We start from the raw sequence: 23,301 nt of genomic DNA on the forward strand, positions 1-23,301 counted from the left end.
GGGACCATGCATCACGGGCCAGGAATACTGTACACTGGGGTCACTCTGTTACACCAATAAAATATTGTATTGTGGTAAAATGTGTTACTTATACTGCATTGTTTATACAACAAACACAATTCTGCATTCTTCAGTGCTACTGTGAACCCATTGATAAGCAACGTGGTATAAACCTGCGAGGAATTTCCTCAAAGGTATGAGCTGACAGTGACGCTACGAATGCACGCAGGTTCTCATGCTGACTGCTTATGAAATGCAAACCTGCTCCTGAATCAAACAGTCGCTGGACATCTGCACATTTAAGTTAAATATGAACACCTCTTTAAACACACTGAAAACACACATTTTGTCAGTGCATAGTTTGTTTTTTAAGACAGAGCAAAAAGACACCTGTTCACAATATCAAATTCAAGTGCACCACCTTAAAAAGCGTAACTTTAATAAGGAAAACTTTAAGTTACAAATAGAGACCTTGCAGTTGACATATTTCAACTATTTATTATGTTGTTGAAATAGCTTTCTTCGTACTTATATGGAACGCTCTTCAGAATGCCTTTAATTCACAGCAGTAATCAAGAGAGGAATATGGATATTAGAATGTGTGAAAGCTGGTTAACAAAACAAGCATGCATCTACTTTACAGTCATCACCAGGATCTTGTCTGAGCCTGTTACTAGTCTGTGCTTTATGGAAAACATTAACTCCTTTATACATACCTCGAGAGGAAAAACAGCCCTCCTTAACTATGCAGCCTCAGTAGTAATAGAATTTCAGAAGCAACGCTTCACAGCACATATGTATTGTTTATATTTCCACTTCTTCATGAAACTAGATGTTGCTCCACAGCCCAACAATAAATGCTAACAACAGTAATTTTCAGGGGCCTGGATGAGAATCAGAATTATTACATCAGTGTTTATCTACAAAGATGGTTCTTGAATTACTCCTAACTTGTCAGGCAATTTGTGCCCCACCTGTCAGCCTAAATTTGCACACGCACATACATGTTTCCATACAGTAAAGCTGTGCCTAAAGTTCTCAGGAGAAACTCAAGCCAAGAGATCCAACTGACCTTTTAAAAAAAAAAAAAAATTAAAAAAAAATGTTTGCACAAACTGCACACAGTTTTCCCCCATGGGGTTTCAGAGATGAATAATCCCCACCCTCTCCACCACCAGTTCAGCAGAGTTCATCTGAGGTTGCTTGGATCTGTAAGGTGAAACCACCTCTCCTGCACTCACTAGTCATGCAGCGAGGGAGAAAGGATTGAAGTGTGACATGCTGATGTTCAGTAAACGCCAGAGAGTGCTTTGACAAAGGCCTCAAAATAACACACCAAGTTCAGTCCTGCTTCTAGAAAAGATGAACGGACTGGGCTGATTTTCAGCCTACCTGCCCAGCCAGATTCCCAAACACAGTAAATGGGGCTCCGGGCAGATGGGAAAGGTCCCACTGTGTGGACTGGCCGCCTGATGAGATCCTGATGCCGCACATGACTCCATGCTGCCATTCCTGAATTCAGCCTTCTAAAGCCAGAATTCAGTATTTTATAACATGTTATTTTCAGCTCTGCTGTTGAAGAATTACTTCAATAGCAAAGTCTTCTCACTTTCCTTCTTTGTGCTTTATTTCTCCCTGAACAGAGCAGAAATTACAGTACTTGCCTCCTTTTATGAAAAGCAACGGATGATGCATGATACCTATTATGTATTCTATACCTATCAAAACCAGCAAGATTTTACCTTCGGGTGGAGAGATTGATGAATAGGAAACCTACTATGTTTTGCACAGTTAGACCTTTTTATACACTACGCTTAACCATGTAACTAGCACCGCTGGAAGGAAGAGATCTTAGCGATCATTTATGTTAGGCACATCAAGTCCCAGAACTTTTTGAAGGCAACACAAATTCCAGAGGATGGGAGTAAGAGAGGATTAAGGATATAACCCTCTGGGGAATGGCTAACATATAAAAGCAGGAGAGCACAGTGGACCATTTCATAAGACAGGTTTTGTTTGTATCAGTTAAATTAGCAAAGCCCTGACATTTTCTGCTTTTAAAAAAGTGTCCCCTACTTAAATCACACTCTGATGGTTTGCAGGCAGTATCATGTGGTTTTAAAACATTCTTTAAATTTGCAATGGCTCAGTACTCTGAAAACCTGTCTCATCCTTACCATATGTTTCTTTTAACTTCAGCTAAAAACACAGTAGCTTATTGTCCCTGCCATGTCAGCATCTAATGCAGGCGCCAACATGCATACCAGAGCTTCATTATTTATTTCTTATTTAATGCATGTAGGGTGTGTTGTGTTGTACAGTTATTGACTCTATCATATCTAATGTTTCATGACCTGTTAGAAGCTACTGGGATAAGATACTCAACTTTTATGCAAAATGGTTTAATTCTTACACATCCAAGCTAAGACGTGGTGCTATCTATTACTTCAGAATCTGCACTGGACTCTTGTATTTTGCAAGCAGATTTCTAAAGCTTGTAACCACGCTAACATCTAAGCACACTTTGATAACAACAGAAGTGCCTGAAGGAGCAAATTAGGCAAGGGAAAAAGCACAACCAAAAAAAACCCATCATAGACATGAAGGCATTAGAAGTATGGCCTCTGTCATTTCATTCAAGTCCTCACAGTGATGTATTATTATATTTCTAATTTCTTCCTTTAGAATTATATTATTCTAATAGAACAAGATGTTGGAATACATAGGACTAGGAAGTAAAGACTCACATTTTAGGCCTCACCAACAGACTTCAAGCAGCCACTCAAAAGGAGCATCCACTTCAGGATCTAGTGCTTTACTAAAAATTATACACTATGGCAAAAACAGACAAGTCTTAATAGCACTAGTTCTAAGGGTACTTAGGATACTTGATATCAGCCTTTAAGGACACTTAATTTGTTCTTCTGTAATTAATAGGGAAGTAAAGGTGAAGAAAAAAACAGAAAAGATGAAATACTGTAACAAATGATCGCTTGTATAGCCCAGTGCAATTTATTACACCAACTTCTATCAAATACCCATTTCAACTTTTGCGATCACCTACTTTAAGTTTTCTTGAGGGAATTTCATAATTAGTCCTGAATTTTTTCTCTTCAGGATTATGCTCTGATCAAGTATTTCGATCTGCCTGTGATACTACAGAGATGAAAAATCTATCTTAAAACTCAGAGGTTTATCAAAAGACTCCTTCAAGGTCATCTTTACACTCCAGTACGAAAACCACATATAACAAGTACAATTAGACATTATAAATTCAAGACTCTCCCAGTACAAATATTTTGGAGAGAGAAGCCCTTCAAAATATTATTTTCTAAAAAATACGCTTTCATCACTTCTTCCTCCAACATGACAAGCTGTTCCTTAGGTTGGGATTTTTATAGGGCTCATGGAAATTAATTGCGTGGCTTCCACTGAAAGTCAGTGCGGGGGAGGAGGGCTAATTCCCTTAAGCAAATTGTCTGAAAAAATTTTCTTTTTAAACACCAGCACCACTAGCAGAAGTAAACAACAGAGTCAGTTAAAGGAAAGGGCTCATCATGGCAGTTTCTCCGGGCTTGCCAAATACAGTCCAGACACCTCAGCAAAGCAACTGCAGAGATTCGTTACACCCTTTTGGCCATTTTCCCACTCTTGTAATGAGGTTCTTTCTCCTCTGATGTTATTTCCCCTCGCACACAAGGATCAGCATGCAACCACGTCGGAGATCAGACAGGCTTTATGTTCACTGTGGCTTTTCAAACACTGGAGTCTCTGCTTTGCCTGTGTTCCTCCACTGTGCGGAACAGGCAGAGCAGAGTTTAAAGTACTTCGCAGGGCTGAGACCTGGACTAAAGCCAAAGAAGTACCACAGTAAACAAATACAGTTCTGTTCACAAGTATATTCTTGTACCTGCATCGCTTTACATTACCTGCAGACCTTCCCTAAGAAGTAAAACATAAACCAGTTTTCATGCCAAATATATCTAAACTAGAATAACCACTTTAGAACTACTGTGTCCAGTGCTATCAGGGAGAAATGTTCAGCCTATTAAAAAATAATACAATTCTGTTTATTTAAGTATACTAACAGAGAAAACTGCCTAAGTGAAAAACAAGGAATGAAGATCTCCTTAGATAAATACAAACATGATTATTAACACTGCCAAGCTTTGTTCCTAGATATGGTTCCCTAATTCTGAGCATCCACTTCACAAGTATCAGGCTGAAACTTGTAAAAAGCAAGTTCCTTTGAGGCATGTCAAGTCGCTTACCCAAAGTAAAGAAATTCCAAGTTGTCAGGTAATTTTTAATAGTAAATAGGTACAGATTAAAAAAGGGTAAGTCTGTATGCATTCGCAGTTCTTAATTAAAAAAAAAAAAAAAAAAAAGACAGACTGCTCTCTGTAATGTGAATGAGTGGCATGAAATAATCCAACACCGGATGGGACCATACATGGTCACAAGCAAGAACTTGGACTCTGCCAAAGAGCATCTCAAAAGTTCTGCTACAGAAGGGACAATAAAAGATTTCTTGCAGACTCTGAAGACAATACCAGCCTGATCAACCTTTTCTAATCAGCAGCCAAAGTGTCTCGCCTGTCTGTCAATGACAGTGTCTCTCAGCAGGGAGTGGTTTGTTATTCTAATAAGATGCTCCAATAAAGAGAGGGTCAGCTATGAATCACTACCATGAGAAGATTTAATTAGATTTTTACACTGACTAAAGACATTCCCTGCACACAGACAAAATTTTAAATATGGAGATAAATGACAGTGTATTTTAAGGCAAGGTTACTTTTGGGTTTTTTGTTTTATACTTACTGTTTATATTTTTCCTTTTCTTGAGATGGCCGTTCACATTATACAGTTACACTGTCCAGCTTAAAGGTTTCTTGTGTAAAAAAGTTCAATAATTTTTTGATTAAAAACTCTCTAGGCAAACCTTCTGAAGTATTCCACCCAACAGAAAGCTCTATATTTTCCTAGGAAAAGGTCTGATGACAGCATAAACAACCAAACTATACCCAATTAAAAAAAAAAAAAAAAAAAAATCTCTGCTTCATCACAGACTAAAAGCTACAGAATAGTTTGATATCAAACACATGTACACTACATACCCATGTATTATTGTAGTATGGTGTTTCAATTAAAAATATACTGTATAAAGAAGGGAACGGGACTCAGTCATACTAATACATACAGCTGCAAACTATCTGTATTAGCAGACAGAAGCTTCATTAAGAGTAACATTATTTTTCTAAAAGCAACCAGAGGAAAGCTGAAATCAACCATGAGGGCCAGGGCTATTAAAGCTATTTTGATCATTAGGAAATCATTATCTCAAATCCATGCTGCTATCAGGATACAGGTTCACCTAGTAACATGACAGCAAATTATATGATTAATTAGCTAACATGTAGCTACTTAAAGTCAACCAGTTGAAGCTGATGCCCTACAGAAACAGATAAAATATTACCAAATGTTATCTATCACCTCAAAAGATTGTCCTGCAGTTGTATTTCCAAACATCAGTGAATTTGCAAATGTTTCAAGGGAGCTCTCCATTCATGCTCACTTTGCATTCAGTATTCGCTGCATTGACATGCATTTCTATTTGACTTCTGTCTAATCATTTAATTATTCTTCACTTTTTTGCCTAATTGCAATCATCAAGTTTTCTGTAGATTAAAAACACAAACACAAAATACAATTGCATTGATCTAGTAAGTCAGGCACATTCTTAATAGAATTTTAAAGGTATTTTTAAAAAGGAGACAAAAATACTAACCGTTGATCGTATTACACTTGGCAAAAGACACGAGACCAACATTGCATGAAGATGGGAAAGCCGAAAAAGAAAGTCTGACTGAAAACAAATCAAATGTAGTTATAGTTACATCCTCAGCTGCACTACTGAGAGGTTTGCTGCTTTGACTGTCTTTCTGCAACCTATCCCATTACATTGAAAATAGACTGCTTCGTAAGCTGCAACTAGTGAGAAGTCAGCAACAGCAAAAGACAGAAAATATGGGCAAACAAAACACAGGGCTCATTTTACTCTCCTCAAGGGCTTAAAAAAACCCCAAACCCCTAGAACATTAGCTTAAATATATGTGTGTACATACATTTCACAGTATCACGGAGCGGTCAAGGAGCACTTTCCATCCTTGCGTGCCACACTGCATCAGGGCTAACTGACACATCTGGAGAGGCTCTATGCTCAAATCAGAGCTGAACTTTTCTTAATATATCCTATCCTTCATACTCAGGAGATGGAAATGAACTACTTATTTAGGATTTGAAAGTGAAGGGAGTCAACTATTTGGACAGATGTTATATGAGAGAGAAAACCTCTTTCTTGAAATTCTCTGAAACAACCAACCAGAAGAAGTTAACAGATAAGGAAATATTTGAAACAACCTGAAAACTAAGGACCATTCAACAACCAGGTTCTCTATGTAGCTTGTACACACCAGCATTTTAAGATGTGTGGAGAAGAACTTCAGCAGAAGGTGTTCGAGAGATCTGCAAAATGCAGATCTTTTAAGATCCAGTACGTACTTACACTTCAACAAAGCAATTAATAGCAAAACCAAACAGTAGTTCACTTGCGTAAGAGCTTGCTGGTGGAGGATGATGCCTAAGACGCAATAAAAATTAAGTGGCTTAAATACATACAAGCATAGAAACAGATGATTCAACCATGGTACTGCAGACAGAAGTACATAGCAGGAGAGAAAGAAGGATATTACAACACTCAGGCTTCAATATCAGAATTTCTATCCCCATTGATGACTTAGTAAAAAACAGAGGGAAGACAGCAATTGTGGAACAACAAAAAGAAATTAGTAGCAGCAGATAATATTTTAGCTGTACTAACAAAAATTATAATTGATTTTCTGTCTGTGGTGTTAAAGTTGCTATCTTTGCACTGAAAATAAATTTTTATTTTAAAAGCATAATCACATGTTAAAATAGTTCTACCTGGCATTTTCTGTCAACAAGCTCATTTTACAAGTGGCATACAAGAGCCACCGTTGCTCTGTCATGTCAAAAAATTAGTTTCACTTCCTTAGAAATACCTAAGATTAGATAGCATGAAATTTACTTACGCTGTAAAATAACATTGTTGAAGAAGTAACCTTTTGTCTAAACGAAGAGCAACTTTCAAAGTAGAAAGGATCATGCAAGCATCAACATAAAAACTGCTTTTAAGCCAAATTTTAAATTAAAATTCATATAAATATTATTTTAAATCCCAAGCTCTCCTCCTTGTAGCCCTCCTTTTAGTTAAGTCATCTGCTTCTCACTGTCCGTTTTTTAAACAGGCTACTATAATCTACATTACTACTTAATGTAGATTCTCCAAAAATATCTGCTTTCTCTCTCCATCAGCCACCCCTCCTCAAACCCTCCTTAGAACAGGGTTATTTTTAAGATGCGGGTTTTCAGCAGACCTGTTTAAACAAGAACAGCACTAACTGGACCTCTAGAAGCAGGTGAACTGCTTTGATGATAGCTACAAGTGTAGTCTTCCATCCCTGGAGGTTTTCAGGATTCAGCCAGGCAACGTCACGGCTAATCTGATCTGTTTGTGACAAGAGACCATCTTTGAACGGGAGGCTGGACTAGATGACCCCCCGAGGTCCCTTCCAACCCAATCTCCAATTAGAAATCAAAGAGAATTTGGAGTTGAGAGTCTGGAGCACCCACTGCCACAGCAGACTTCTCCATTAACGCCTACTTGACTAGAAAATACAAAAAGCAGCAGCAGAGGCGTTAGCAGAGGGTTAGCAGAGGTGGTACCTGCAGAATAAACACACAGGAGAACAGTTGGAGGAATTACAACTACGGAGTCTATTCAGTATGCTCAGTGGACAGATTGCACTTCAGTAACTGAAACACCAAACCAATGATTATCAACCAGGAATTAATTTCCTAAAGTTTCAAATGTATGGGTTACTTGCTAACAATACACCGCAGCGACATTTGGCTAATCAGCCTAATACCCTCTTTTCTTAACTTAAATTTAAAATTGAACGATAAATACAAAATTAAAAAGCAATAAATGTTTAAACTTAGGTATTATTTATAATGAAGGTAAAGTACTGCTAGATATGAGTATGATTCTTCAAACTATGAGTCTGCCATGTAGCTGATTAGCCCCAAATTTAGATCCAAGTTTGGTTTGTCTTTCAGTCCTTCACAAAAGGCTCTTTTATAAGACCTGTCTACAAGGCGCTACAAATTTGTCATGAGCAAAAACATCATCTTTGCTGAGCAACTGTCAAAATGCAAAAGCCAAAATGAAAGAAGGTTCTGCATGTAAAATAGGAAAGTAGAAAAGCCTGGTTTTTGGCTTGAGGGGAGCTCAGTTTTATAGTGCTATTTTGGACACAACCATTAAATTTTGACTTAAAATACATCAAAACAGTAGGGGGTTTTTTTGCCACTTCTAGAGCACATTTGATTTTAACACCAAACACTGAATGCAACAATCAGCAAGAGCGCTCAACAATTTAGAGATTCAAGAAGTCTAGGGAGCTTGACACAGACTGACAGGCTCCAGCCAAGCTCACTGTGTAATTATTTCATATGTCTGCACTTTGTCTTCCATCACTGAAATGAACACCTAAAGGCAAGAACACAAAGGATACAGAATAATATATCACCATTCATTTACCAGAATGAACACTGACAGTGGAGAGTTAGAGCTTCCTTTTAGGTCTTGTAAGTAGGGATGATACAGTCATTCATTCTTCACAACGTGTCACTCCTGGACTTTGAATTTTGTAAAAAATTAACTGGTCTTGAACAATTGACAACAAAAGACAAAAATCCAGACTCTTCCCCTGGATGAAAGCATCTGCTTTATAGTTAATGCATTCTCTTATCCCAGCTTTGTACAGGTATCACTCGAGTCACTCTCAGCACTCCTGCACAATTCCCAGATGATACAATTCACACAGTTCATGTGGGGAAACCGAGGCACAGAGCAACTCAAAAAAATCAGTAATTTACTCTGCAACAACTTAATTCAGGAATCTCTGTATCTTTAAGTGCTTTTAAACATATGTGTGGTACAGAATGAAAAGGCTGAACACTATTCCACAATCGTATTTTGTGAGGGATGGAAACGAAGTAATATAGGCAATGATGGAGCACAATGATCATACACAGAATGTAATCTTTATTTCATTTCATTCAAGATGTCCAAGTAAACCTAGCAAAGGTTAAATAAGCGATTAACTACTTTACTTTGATCTTTGTGCAAAACTATTACTCTTTCCAATTTGTAAGAACAATCCTGAAAGAACACAAAATAAAAATTTAATTTCAATGCAAAAATTGCTGCATGGAGATGCTTTTGGTTGCTAAAATTAGGACTTAACACAGGATTCCCCTGGCCATGACTCACAGACAATAAAGAGATTTCATGCAGCTACAGAAAAAAGTCAAAATTAAGTCTGCCAATGTTAACAAGGTCTTCCCTGTCCACAGTGTTTTAGCCCCTATGTTACCCATGCAAAAGTAAGAATCAGAGGAATAAACTAAAATAATGAGGCAAATGTATCTATGTCTAATTAGAAATGTGCGTTACACTATTAATACACTTGTTTTCAAAATGATATACACATACTACTGAGTAACATTACTGAAATTACAAAGACAGTGCTAAGACTTTATTAGGTAAAACCTAAACAGCAAAGAGGGAGTGCTCTGCAAAATTAAACCATCAGGAATGAAAATATCCCTATAAAGGGATGAAAACCAAGTCACTTCGCCCAGTAAAACTTCTAATGGTGGCATTTTATCTATTTTTTCCCACTTGCAGTTGGGAAAATGCGACAAGCAAAATAATTGTACCAAAATACTTCAAATCATTACAAATGAAGATTATGTTTAGAGGAAAACTCTATGAAGTCATCAGCTAGAATTTTCTACCCAAGCTTTTTTCATTTAACCCATCCATAGGGTTCCTTGTAAACACATGAATACCCAGAGAATGCCCTCAAGTGAAATTAAAAAATAATAACAGTTATTTTTCACATGAGGTAAAGAAAGCAGAGCAAAGCAGTTCTCCTACTCTGTATCCTTTCTAGTTAGAAAGGGCATTTAACTGTCTCAAACTCAAAAGTCCAGTCGGTTGATGGGTGCTGAATACGGCCGCTCGAGGCAGCGCTGCAGCACGGCCAGCCCACCATCCACTCTGGTCCTCAGGGAAGCAATTTAGTCCCCAGGAAAATCCCCACCTGCAGTTCGTTACTTGGGAACACTTTCCCTCTTCGTAGAGTTACTGTCAAAACTACAGGGAGCTTTCCAATTGCCTTTATCTTCAGGTACGACTCAGGTTTCAAAGTTTTCTTACTGTGATACACCTAGAGCTTCCTCCTCCTTAACAGTACAGGTTTCATATTTGAAAGTACTTTTATCCCCCCTCACAGTATAGCTGTTTAGGTTTCCTCTCAAATAGCTAAAGGCTACTTGGAATCATGTAGAAGTACAGAAATAACGTTATTAATACATACATTCACGATACATTCATATCGCATCACATTATACAATACGATTATGCAATAATGCCGTTCTTGCTAAGCCACCAAAATAGAGAGACCTTCTCTCTCCACCTTATTATGGCTCTGCTTTTTTTGCTCGTCATCTTTGACAAGGGAATATACAACCAATGCAGATGGAAACACTTGCTGTAATGCGTTTCTGAATCTGGCAAGCAGCAGCTTTAATTTATTCTTTTCAGATTGATTGTCTGCTGCAGTAAAGCAGCCTCTAATCCCCCTCCCCCAAATAGTCAAGCGAAAAAAAAAAAGGGGGGGGGGGGTTTAAAGCAATCATATGATAAAATCACAGCTTCGGCAAAAGCTTTGATATCATTATTAAGTTCATACAAATTTCCTCTCTTATCTAGCTTGTTCTTCACTGTCTAATTAGTCCAACCACTGGTAGTGTATGTTCCTTTTTTCCTTTTTTTTTTGACACAGAAACAAGCAGTTAAACTAGTATTTGCAGTCTTTAATTACACATTAAAATCTTCATCCTTAACTTTCTTTTTTACTGAAAGTACAGGGATTCCCTACAGTGCAATATTAGTGTTCTGCTCTAAATGCTGCAAGGGCATCTTCTAACGGTTGGGACTGTGGAACAACTTGTAATTAATTGCCACCTTTTAATGGCACGGTTCTCACACAAACATTACCTTTAAGGCAAACATACATCAAAGAGTCAGAAATTTGCTCTTTTACAAGGGAGCTGCAATCCCCAGTAACACTGACATTCACTAAGGGCTACACGCTGCTCTGGATCGGTGTGTATTCCAGAAAACGAACATGCAGATCAAGGCCGGTACACAGCCTGAAGTTTCCAAAGAGATACAGCGTTTTCATCTCCCAGCTATGGAGTGTTCCAGCTCATCTTCAGCAAAGTAGATGGGAATTATTTCAAATCACTGTGCTCAGTCACACAGGGCTGCACATCACACTCGGAGCAATCCTATTTGCGGGATTAGTTTGTGGAATGCGACACCAAAATATCAACAGCAGTCAGCCCCAGGCCTCTTTTGGCTAACGTCTTCAAGACAGATCTTCACGGAGGTGTTCACTACAAAGCCATTTGGGCTAAGGCTAGCAGTCCATAACAGCTCACCACACACTAGTAAGCGAAGCTCTATACACTGTAAAGAAATGATGAAATCTTAATCATGTGCACTCTCTTTCCACAGTGGTTGATTAGAATATTTGTTGAAAAGTGAATAAATGAAACAGACTTTTTCTTGGTGTTAAAATACACTGTAAAGTTTTACAACACAACTAATGCAGATTTCAGCAATTTACTAGGGCTAAAGCAACATCCAAGATCCTTGTCTCTTGTACTTGTATGGACAGAAATTATTATCCTGTTAATGAATATCACAAGGAACATTTGGTTTTAGTCAAAATCTTTTCTTTGGACAATCTGCATTGATCAATGCCTGCTGTTTTTTTGTAATTACTTTGTAAGAAAATACGCAGCTGTATAGTACTTACTGGAATGAAATGAAATTCAGCATGTAACTATAGCCAAAAAAAGCATTGATCTGGTATAACAAAACAAAGAAGATTATCACAGAAACCCCTGCTGTCAGATATATCAACATATTAGAAGATTAGATCAAGATTAAAATTTTTAAATGAATCATTTCTAAAGATGCATAGAACAGCAAAGGTGTTGACTCAGTACTGAGTTACCAAGCATCACCAGACTCAAGAATGGCAGCTGTTACAAAAACCACAAAGCAAAACCCAAGAAACTTCCACAAAAAGTCATGTTGTGCCCAAGCAGTGGCAATGCGGAGTGTACCCAAGTGACTACTAGACCTCTGGCAACACTTAGTGAGCTTCCACAGAAGCTATGACCCACCTACTGACTACTGCAGGAGGGCAAAGAGCACAGAGCAGGGAAGTGCCTCCCCACCCCACCGCTCTTCATGTCACATGTACGGGGACCAAATCTGCTAAAAACCACAACAATTTATTATGGAACTGCTCCCTCTTACCGGCATAAGGGTGTAGTTTGGATCCTACCCAAATCCTCAAGTCATACAGCTCTATCTGGGACTCCAACACTTCAACTGATCAGAGATAAACATAAATGAAAATCCGAAATATATTAATACTGTAAGAGGGTTTCTCCTATTGTCTGAATGCTGGTTTAATACTGTTGGAGTGACCAAGTTTACAGTGTAAAAGACAATTGGATTTACACTGTATTACAACATGCCATACAAAAATTTAGAAGTCGGAGATGCAGAAGTGGGCTATGGGTCCTAGCAGCTCTCTATTGTAGGACTGAGTGCTACAGTACATTTTTATAATCTACAAGCTTTAAAAGCAGATCACATTTTTTCCTCAGATTTCAAATTCTCATTAAATCTGCGTTGGTCCACTATTCAAAATCGACCCTAACTAAAGAAACTGCATACATCCTTAATAAAGCGCAGAAAAGGACAATCGACTGACCTCAAGAGCCCCACAGACCAAACAATGAAAGAAAGAAGGCTGGGGGGGGATCATCTGCCTGCCTCTGTATCTTTGGTATCTAAACATGTTACAAAACACATGTATGGTTCCAAAGTTAACATGATAGAAAACTCGAGTGAACAGCAGTGAAAACAGAGCAGAGACATAAAACAAATTAACAGCACCTTATTTTAAAATTTACCTCTTACACTGAAATGCTAAGTTCAACTGGATTACCCCTTCTCTCTTTTTTGGAGTAGAACTTGGTAAAGTATCTTTGGCTACAAACAGTAAGATGACTAATCAATGTTATATCCCCGGTAAGTTATTGGATTTGATCTTGTTGGAGTTATCTAATAAAGCCCCTCATGAATCAAAACAGTACTTTGGATTTTTTTCTTTCCAGTTAAATTATATTGAGTGCTAAACAGTAAATACCACATACCTAGAAGAGACAGATTGCTATTACATTTAATAGCAGACTGCTTTTTCCCGCAGCATTTAAACAAAACACACAAAAAGAAACAGGATAAAGCAACAGCAGGCCCATCACTGCTCTGCGCCTGAGAACAGCCGGCCACTGAGCTCTACTAACTGCTTGTCACTGCTGTTGACATGGGCCATTAGGGAAAAAAAAAATAATCTCTCTTTAAAAGCTTAGAATCATCTTTCATCCAAATGACAAGGACTAGTTAACTCGCTTGTGTTACATTCGAAAACCAGAAAGAATGACGTGACACCCACATGCACAGCTGTTCTCTTGATAAAACTCAGTCCAATAAAGTTTAATGATGTGTTATCACCAAGGAATTTTCCCTCGTAATTTGTAATACAATATGGGTTCAATCATGGCAGATGCTTCTCCGCTTTGGGATCAGAGTGTCCCGGCTACTGAATCTGAAAAGAACCAGATCAGCTCCAAGCTGTCTATGAAATGTTGCCATTGAGTTTAAGGGTAACTTAAATCAGAATTTCTAACACTGTGGTGGCAATGTACTTTGTAGTAATCCAGACAACCAGATTTCTGAGCTTTCAGTGGTGGGGAAACACTGCTGAGAAGAAAATGAAGAAGTTAGGATTATGTAATTATAACGTTTCCTCCCATGCCCTAGGATACAACTTTAATACTTACTGTATTTAAGGAAACTAGAAGTACCCAAGGGTCTCATTAAACCTAAAATGAAAGGTGTACTCTTTCCTAACAGGGTCCGGTCCCATTTCCCCAAAACAACTTGTCTAAAAGCAACTGTTGTCATCTCTGCTTGGCAGGCAGAAGAGAAACCTGAAGAAAAATCCCAAACAAAACATGTCTGTATCTTAAAATAACTTAAAACTATCATATTTTCAATAGCTGCTAAAATTCATTATGATCTGAATTTCTCAGGACTTATCTTCCTGTAACAAAACTGTCAAAATAGTGGTTTCCTGTTTGCTCGTTATGCTCTACTATATTCTACGCGGTTTGAAAAATTCACTTGGGGACGTTACTATTCTCTGAAGCAGTGTTGTAGGCGGCAGTTTGAATAGGTTCATATTATTCTGTAGTCTCCCTTTAAAGAAACTAAGTACTACATGTACACTATTCGTATTCCTTTGAAAAACTTTAGGGGAATGCATACCATGAAAGAAGCATCGTTACATCATACCACTCCACCATCACTATATTTAGAAAAGAATGGAATACTGAAATGCACAGCATGGATTTTACAATAGGGAATGGACAAATGCTCACAAAACCACCTGTTTAATGAGCACAATCCTTTTCACCAGAGGTTACTAAGAACTAATACTCTACCTAGCTAGACTAGCTTTGGTAGTTAAAATACCAATATTTGAGGGGGCAAAGCCAATATTTTGGACCTTCTGTGCAAAATTATGGACCTTATCAAAAAGCAAGACAAAGAACTATTTAAAAAGATTGACCCTATACAACAAAACCATACACATGGGCAGGAAAAAAAAAAAAAAAAAAGAGCAAAGCACCATTTGGCTAAGATTCTTTAAGGGAAAGTAAGAGTTATTTAACAAGCTGATGAAATACAATATAGAAAGTTTTAAAGAGACTTTCTGTTTAGTTGAACCAGGTGAAATATTAGAGACTTGAGTATCAAAAGATCCTGCAAGATGTGCACATAAACTCTGAACACACTAAAATCAGTATACCAGTTAAGGATAAATGCAATCTCTCTCTATGGCAATACATTGCAACTTACACTAAAACAGCTTCATAAAACATCTGCAGAACAGGTGTTCATAAATTTACTAAAAATAAAAAGAAAACAGTACAACGATGTGATCCAAACTGTGTACAAGATACCAAATACTAAAATTAATGTTCCATCTACATGGTACACGGCTGCAAAGTAATTAAACTTATTCATGTAAATATTATTGTCTTACAATATAAAGAACTGATTTTTAATCTTTTTTCTTCGTATAAGAAGGGATTAATTTGCGGAGCAAGAAAGTCATATATTTCAGCAACACGTTCTTTTACAGTTCCTGTTGCACTGTCTTGCTAAAGTCAAGCTAAAGGAATACCGTGAGAAACTTAAACATGAACAGGGATATTAAATGAGCACCTAGTATTGAAAGTTATTGGAAGCTGATCTCTTCCTTATTAATACAATTCCCCATCATGTACAAAAAGATATCTCCATGTTCCAGAATGCAAACAGTTTTAATCTTTAATTATATTCTCAACCTCAGCTCTTCTGGAGAGAAGTACAGATGTGGGCCTGAGGATTATTGCTTTATTACATTATCATCTCTGTGGTATTTAATGAATATTGATACTTAATGCAGCTTTGCCAGTAGGGGGAAAGAAGAATTTTAGAACTGCACAAAGAACTTCTGATGACTTTTCTCAAAACAGAAAATACAGCCACACTCTTCACTCTTCTACTCTTGAATACTTCTAAGAGGAGGCCCAAATGTTAGAGAACAGCTCATAATACTGAATGGGATTATTGCAGTAACAACACTTGCATGCTAAATAACCACATTCCTCACAGCTTATATACCAGGTGCCACACTTAACTGGTACATTGGATTCTTGGTTTCAAAGTATGAATCCCCGGCTGGGAAGTCAGACTAGATAAGCATAATCTAAACATACGGTCTTAAAAAATACAAAACCTATGAACATTTATTGGCTTCAGCATGCTTTGCCATTATCTTTAGAATAATCTGCCTCTTTCTTTCATAATGAAAATCCCTGAACCTAGGAAGCAATTAGATGCTGTTTATAAAACAAAATGCTGAAAAAAAGTTTCCTCCAAAAACTCTTGGCAAAGGGCTCATCAGGATTTTTCTTAATGTGAAAATGATAAATTACACAAGTTAAGTTCCAAATAATTTATTCTGGCACATCTGATGACTGGGTGTATAGTTTATATATATACGCATACCTTTCAGTTAACTGTTAAAAATAGCAACTTTTTTTGGAATACTACATCACTGACTATTTTAAATTAAATTCCTTCCACAAGACTCAACTTGTGTGTCCTAAAAAAAGCTCTTGAACAAATACACTAGAACCTTACAGTACTACTTATATGACAGAATCATTAAAACCAACAGGGCATTAATGTTATGAAAGAACAACACTTTGACTATGCTGGTATTGAATCAAGCTACAGTAAACACAAAGTTTGGGATATCTGTAAATTTATTTTCTAAATCCAGATGAACAGATACCTGCTGAGCCAGTAAATTAAGCTTTTAAAGGAGATCACTCACTAAAGAGCATCTTTTGCTAATGTCGCTCCAAAGGATGGAGCAAGTATGGATTTCTTTTGTACATACCCATCTTCTCTAGAAGAATCCAGATGGATTCTGAGGTGTAGAGAGCAGAATAGAGACCTCCTCCAACTCACCCAGAACAAGTGGCAGAAACAACCTGGCCCTCCTGAGTCTCTGCCCAGCAGTCTATCCTCAAGTTCTTATTATCTCCTAAAAGAAAAATTATCTTCACAGCTTTTTGTTGCTCATTTATCTAGAACAGTATCATGGGCAGCACTGTCGTCTTTTTTTTTTTTTTTAAATAAAGGAAAAGTAATTTTGCTGGTCTGCTCCTTGCAACAGAGTACAAATTCACAGAGATTTTTACTCATCTATTACAATGTTTTCACTGTCAGGTTAGGGCATACATCAGGGCACAAGAGATTCACAAGACGAGCTGAAGAGCCCTAAAACAAAAAATTGTACTCTCTTTTACTCAAGCCTCTCTGTCCATTGAGCCTGAAGTTGTCAAACAAGAAGGAGACTTCCAGTTGTTTATTGTTTATAGTGTGCTTATTTCCCCAAACCCGCAAATGTCACTACAAATGACCCTAAAAGGCAACATAAAGGGCAAGAATCTCAGTACCTTTTGTGGTGAGCAAGTTCTTGTGCTGGCAATTTCCGTCCAGATAGAGAAGACAGATGATTAATCTGGGAGCACTGAGAAAGGCCCACACAACAGAGCTATCAAAGTCACAAGGTTTTCAGCTGAGACCGCTAAAAATTCCCATTAAAACTAACTGACCCTCTTGTGTGTGCCAATGAACACAACTGCAAGAATATAGTTAACATCCTGGGCTTCCTCTTTTCTTTCTTCCTCCTCGTCTCACAGTAACTCACTGCTGTCATTTTCCAGCTAGGCAGTGACGAACCAAATCTGTTGGGCTCTCAGCAGGGTCTACCTGGGGGCTCACTGCCCTCAGCCACTCCAGACTCCTCGGGGCACAGCGCTCGGCTCCCGTGGGGTTGTGGAGCCAACTTCATAACAAGGAATTTGCTTTTGAGATGTGGTGCCAAGCAAAATAATACAAGAGTAATTAACTGCGTCAATTACTACATTTCACAAGGAAAGAAAAAAGAACTAAGAGCCATCATTCTTTATCGTATTTATTTATTTATTTCAAACCAGAAGCAGCCATCCTGGTTTTCAGAAGGGTTGCATGTATATGCTTTCCTAGTCACTGGGAAGGAGCTGACAGCTTTCAGCACTTCAGCAAACACTGCTTTGAGATTCTTTAACAGAAGGAAGGAACCAGCAGCCAGATGAGAAGCATGTGAGGGAACGCATCTATTAGCAAGTAGAGGGAGATGTCTTGTTAATAGAAGACAGAAGGAGGGACAAAGCAGGGAGAGAAAGAAGCCAGCAGTTAGTCATTTTCTCATACAGATATATTTGGCTAGAAATGAGACGCATATCAATCTAGTATTCTTTTCTGCACTTTCAGAGCCAGTGAAAACCAATACTGAAAAGCCAAACTGAACACTAAAAGGCCTCTCTTCAAAACTGTTCAGCACCCTTAGAAGCCCTCAGATAATAAAAACAGAGAGAAAATGAAAATTAGTGGTTGCATAGGACAAAGACCTTCAATTTTTAAAAATAACTTCTTAATTCAAAATGGCTGCTGCTGTTTCAGATATCTACTAGTGAAAAACTACAGCTTCTCACTTCCAAACCAGAGCATATCAAAAGATGGCCTAAGGCTAGCAAGGGACAAATTCTGGCCCACCAAGAATCAGCTTTGCCATTAGCGAAACCCTTTCTCCGGTTCCTTCTGTGAGCATAAGGTAGGAAGAGATGGCTGAGCCTCCAAGACAGGCTGAGAAGGTTTTGGGTTTGGTTTAGTGTTTTTTGTTGTTTGGTGGTGGTTTTTGTTTGGTTTTGGGGTTTTTTTTTGGGGGGGGGGGGAGGGGAGGAGGGTTTTGGTTTTTGTTTTTTTAAAGCCATTTTGGAGAGGAAAGGAGAAGAAAAAGCAGAGCAGGGAGAGACTAAGGGCTCAAGAGAACAATGAGTTGATGCAGCACAAGAATCAAGTTTTATATCACCACCCTTATAAGAGACGAGACCATTTGGATATGTTCAGTCTGTGGAATAGAACTCAAGTCTCACCATAGCAGTAAAGACCAAAGATATGGATTAGCAAGATAATTGCTCAGCTCGTGTCATTGCCATTAAGAATGTAATGTGCAATTGCAAAAGTTACCCATGCAGTTTCTTCAAGGAACAGGAACATAAATAAATAAATAGATCAGTAACATGCTCGGTAATGCTACCTTTAACTCAAATTAAGATATGTTTAATATCAAACTATGTATACGCAAAATCTGCCTAAAAATAAAACAGTTTTTAGGAGATTCTTCATCCAAATCATCACCTATGTTACCTCATGAGCAACAGCGTTTCCTGCATTCCTTTGCTGGCTGAAAAGGATTACTGCAGTGTTGCTATTTGCTCCAATCTGCTCTCCTAAAATGACATTTTGGCATATAGCCGGTTTTAACTACTTATGTTTAAGAAAACCTCTAGATAATATAGTTGCTCTGAACAACATTTAATATACACTTGACTCATAGCACATTGTTACTCAGCCCAAAGACTTGTCACTGAACTTAATTTTAATACCATACATCAAAGCAAAAAAAGACAAAGAAATAGTTACCCCTTCCCTGACTAATCAATAAAGCTAAAAAAAAAATTCCCTGAGTTGCCATGGGAAAATCAGTAAGCAGTATGCCCTTTCAAGGAGACATGTAGTTTTGCACCTGGATGTTTTCTTCTTTTGCATTTTAGAGAGATCGAAGAGAAAGAAGGAAAAAAAAAAAAAATCACAGCATGATTCATCATTATTTGCATGAAACTACAGCAAAATCAAGATATTAAAATCCATTTGCCATACTTTTTTTTTTTTAAATACTTTTCATAAGCCTATTTTCATAAGTCCTTTCATAATCCGCTTCTGCCTTGTGTTGGAGACATGATATTGAGCTCAACAGGTATTTCATTTGACTTAATATAACTACTATTCTCTTCTTAAGACACACCAAGATAACAAATAAGGACAAATATGGAAAGGTCAGAGAAGCCAGAGAGGAGGAAACTAGGGACAGATAAAGGGCCAGCTCAGCATAAATATTTTTCCTATGAATAATGCTTGAAGTGGTAATAAGATACTGAAACATAATTCAATTACTAGCTAAAGTTTAGTTACCACACTAAAATTTCATTCTATTTGCAAATTCTAGGTAAATGCACCACTGAAGGAAAAATCACCTGCAGATAAAAAGACATAACAATCCTTTTAAATGTGTATATTACATACCTCGTATTAAGATTTATACAGCTGCAACTGTTTAAGTACAGACTTTTCTATGCAAAAACAGAAGCTAGCTCTTTCTCTCTCACTACACATACTTCTATGTGGAAATATAGAACTGGAGAAGCCATGATTAAAAAAACCAAAACAACACACCAAAATATTTTAAGACCTCTGAATAAAACTGGTATCACAGTACTCTAGTTTATAGACTTCTTGGAGAAGTCCATTTTAAGCTCCGGATAAACCTGATACCCCAACAAAAGAAGAAAACTAATTAGCCAATTTGCCACAATATACCCCTGTTCTTTCACAGATATGAGAGAAACAAAATCTGGTTTTCAAACCTCTAGTTCTGCTAGAGCTGCCCTTCTAACCATTATTCTTCATCCGATATATCAGTAAAACAATAGAACATTTTAGCAGCCCTTTAAAGTTAATACACAAGGGGAAAGATCTGTTGACTCTGATTTTTTTCTCATTTCATATAAGGAAAAAACTCTAAACTTCCTCTGTTTCCTTCATCAACTTAGGCCTGTGGACTCTGGTGACAACAGGGACTTTTATTGCAACTATGAAGTTTTTAGTAGCATAGCGTTTATACATCAGTGACTCTTGTTCTGTGGGGAAAGAAGAAAAAAAAAAGGCAGGCAGTTTCCATAAGCTACAAGGATCCTCAGTACAACGAATAATTGCTTAGCACTTCACTTTCTACATAATAATAATTTTCTTATATGTAACTAAATATTTTAAGCAATTTATTAATTTATAAGCTTAGTTGTGGACATCTCTGTGTTTTTGGCATCAATACACAGACTGCCTCAAGTGTTGATACTCTATGTCCTCAAACAGTTTCTAAGTGTCCTCATAATTGCTTGTCACCTGTAAAAGAGGTTTAGATCCAATGCAAAATTAACATATGGTGAACAGATGGACTCAGAACAGACGTTTGTCGAGAAAGTACTCACACCAAAGACTTTTTGGCTTCAGCCTTTTAGGACCTTCAGAAAAGTCCTACTTGAAGCTCCAAGTCATACTAATCAGGGGAACATCATTCCTCAATGACAATCTCATGTTGCAAAAACTTTTATGACCTGCTATAAAGAAGAATCCTTGCAACTTGTCTGGTGTCACAGTGCCTCCATAAACAGAAGAAAGAAAATATTGATTCTAAAGGGTACCCCACCCATCCAACATGAATAATTCATCTTGTATGAAACAAAAATGCAAGCAAAAAGCTACTATTATAATGATTTTTAAAAAATAATAATTACAATAAAAAGTTTAAAAAAAAAATCCCCCCCCATGCAAACTCTCAAAATATTCCATTACTTACTGAGGAGGTAAGACAAGAGTTGTTGGCTGGGCTTTTGGTCTGCGTTTTGCAGATACTCCCATCTGGTTGGCTGAACGTTTCAAAGACTGCTGATTCAAAAGGCCAGATGCTAGCCCGGCATGGTACTGCAACTGGATAATAAAAAACATATATATTAAAATACATACCACTGCAGTATTCTTTGTCAGACCTCTATTATCTGTACCATCTGATTCAAATTACAGCCAATCAGTAAGTTAATGTATGGTATTTGATATATATATTGCTTGGATGGAAGACGCTACTAACAAAAGCATATAAAAAGAGTCTAATGTGAAACAGGTATTACAAGGAAATCATGCTACAGGGCAAGTAAGATGATGAATCGAAGACTTCCTCTCAAATCCCAACTCTCCTGAAACTTGGGCTTGCTTTCAAATGTTAAGACTATTTCTTCTCTCAAGGGATCAAGCATTCTTACTTTTTGGAAGAAGATACGAGGAAGAAAGATGCAACCCTTCCACTATATAAACCAGCTCTTTAGAAATAACACTCGTATTTTTTTTCTTAAACATAAAACCACAAAACATTCACAAAGAAATTTCTACCACTGTAAAGAAAAATCTAGCCTTTAAAATACCTGCTAGCATGTCTCCACAGCATTGCAACAGAAAGGTTCACATTCAGTAGCTTTCTCCTCTAACCTTTTATTTTTCTTGCCAAAGACAGACAAATTTATGAAGGACACAATGTGAATCTGCAAGATTTTGAGTGCATTCCCACTGCTCACAGATTTAAGAACAGCTACAGTGGTGTGTCAGTCCTGAAACCAGCTTCAAGTGCAACAAGTTACAAGCTCACCGTTAAACACTTTCAATTTACATTCTTAGTTCCTCATTTTTGAAGAGAAGAAGGTGGAAAAAAGGCTCAAGATTCAGACAAATGTGATTTCCTTCCATATTCTAGTCCCCACATTAATGTGCTCATTATCTAAAGATTTGTTCTGAAAAAGGTGAACTGTTTAACACATTAAAAACTGTAATCCCATGATCTGCATATAAAGAAAAGGTTACAGTTAGGAAACTATGACTTACAAATGTTCAGAAAATAAAGTGGTCTTAGGCAAAGCTATTCTGCAGGGTACTGACTGAAAATGAGGGAAACAAAGCTTGCTAAAGTCATCTTCTTGAAAATGGCTATTAAAATGAGTGAAGCTATCCCGTGAGCCAATTTGACTCAAATGTCAACTCTCGGAGCATCCATAAGGCTTTTTAACGGGCTCCTGATTTACTTGGCTGCTTTGCCACGTGATCTCGGCTATGGCACAACACGAAGACACATTGCATTCCTAATGAAAAGAGAACCGCGCTCTGCCAGGGAAGGGGGGGATTGTATTGCCCCAACAGCTCTGCTTAGACCAATGAATTTTGCTCAAATTTGTTTTTCTCCAACAGATTTCTGAAATGAAAAAAAAAATAATCAATGAGAGCAATGGACAGTGCACGTTTGAAAGGCAATGTTTCAAAGCGTCAGGGGCTTAGTTTTCAATCTTCACTACCAGAATTTGCAGTGAGTGCAAAACGCAGGAAATTAAAGGGAAAGACAGCTCTGGCAGAAGACCCTTCTGACTCCAGGAACACGCTTTTCCCTTTTCTTCTTGCATCTTATTACGAGCAGCCCTCCTTTAGCCATCTTGTGCTGTTGACACCATTCACTTATGTTCACTGCACAAAATGACACTGGCAGGTATTTCAAGTAAATAACATCATTTGGACACTTACTCAGAGACGGAGGTAATCACAGGTGCTAATCATAGATGAATTTCAAATGCAACCTTTTAAAAACATTTCGTAACCTCCCAGCTAGTCTGACATTTAGTGGT

At 37.6% G+C, this 23,301-nt stretch overlaps 1 protein-coding gene across 1 annotated transcript in view; it reads right to left on the bottom strand.

The window, feature by feature from the left end:
* Positions 1-23,301, bottom strand: part of LOC104083182 (mediator of RNA polymerase II transcription subunit 27-like) — a gene marked incomplete at its 3' end in the record, with an annotated part of 64,845 nt that overhangs the window by 6,992 nt on the left and 34,552 nt on the right. Inside the window, exon 3 of the mRNA XM_009586583.1 lies at positions 21,441-21,571. Within this exon, the coding sequence (XP_009584878.1) occupies positions 21,441-21,571 (131 nt within the window). The remainder of the gene's footprint in view (positions 1-21,440; positions 21,572-23,301) is intronic.

The sequence above is a fragment of the Fulmarus glacialis genome, unplaced genomic scaffold, assembly GCF_000690835.1.
Source record: "Fulmarus glacialis isolate BGI_N327 unplaced genomic scaffold, ASM69083v1 scaffold16411, whole genome shotgun sequence".
Taxonomy (NCBI): Eukaryota; Metazoa; Chordata; class Aves; order Procellariiformes; family Procellariidae; genus Fulmarus; species Fulmarus glacialis.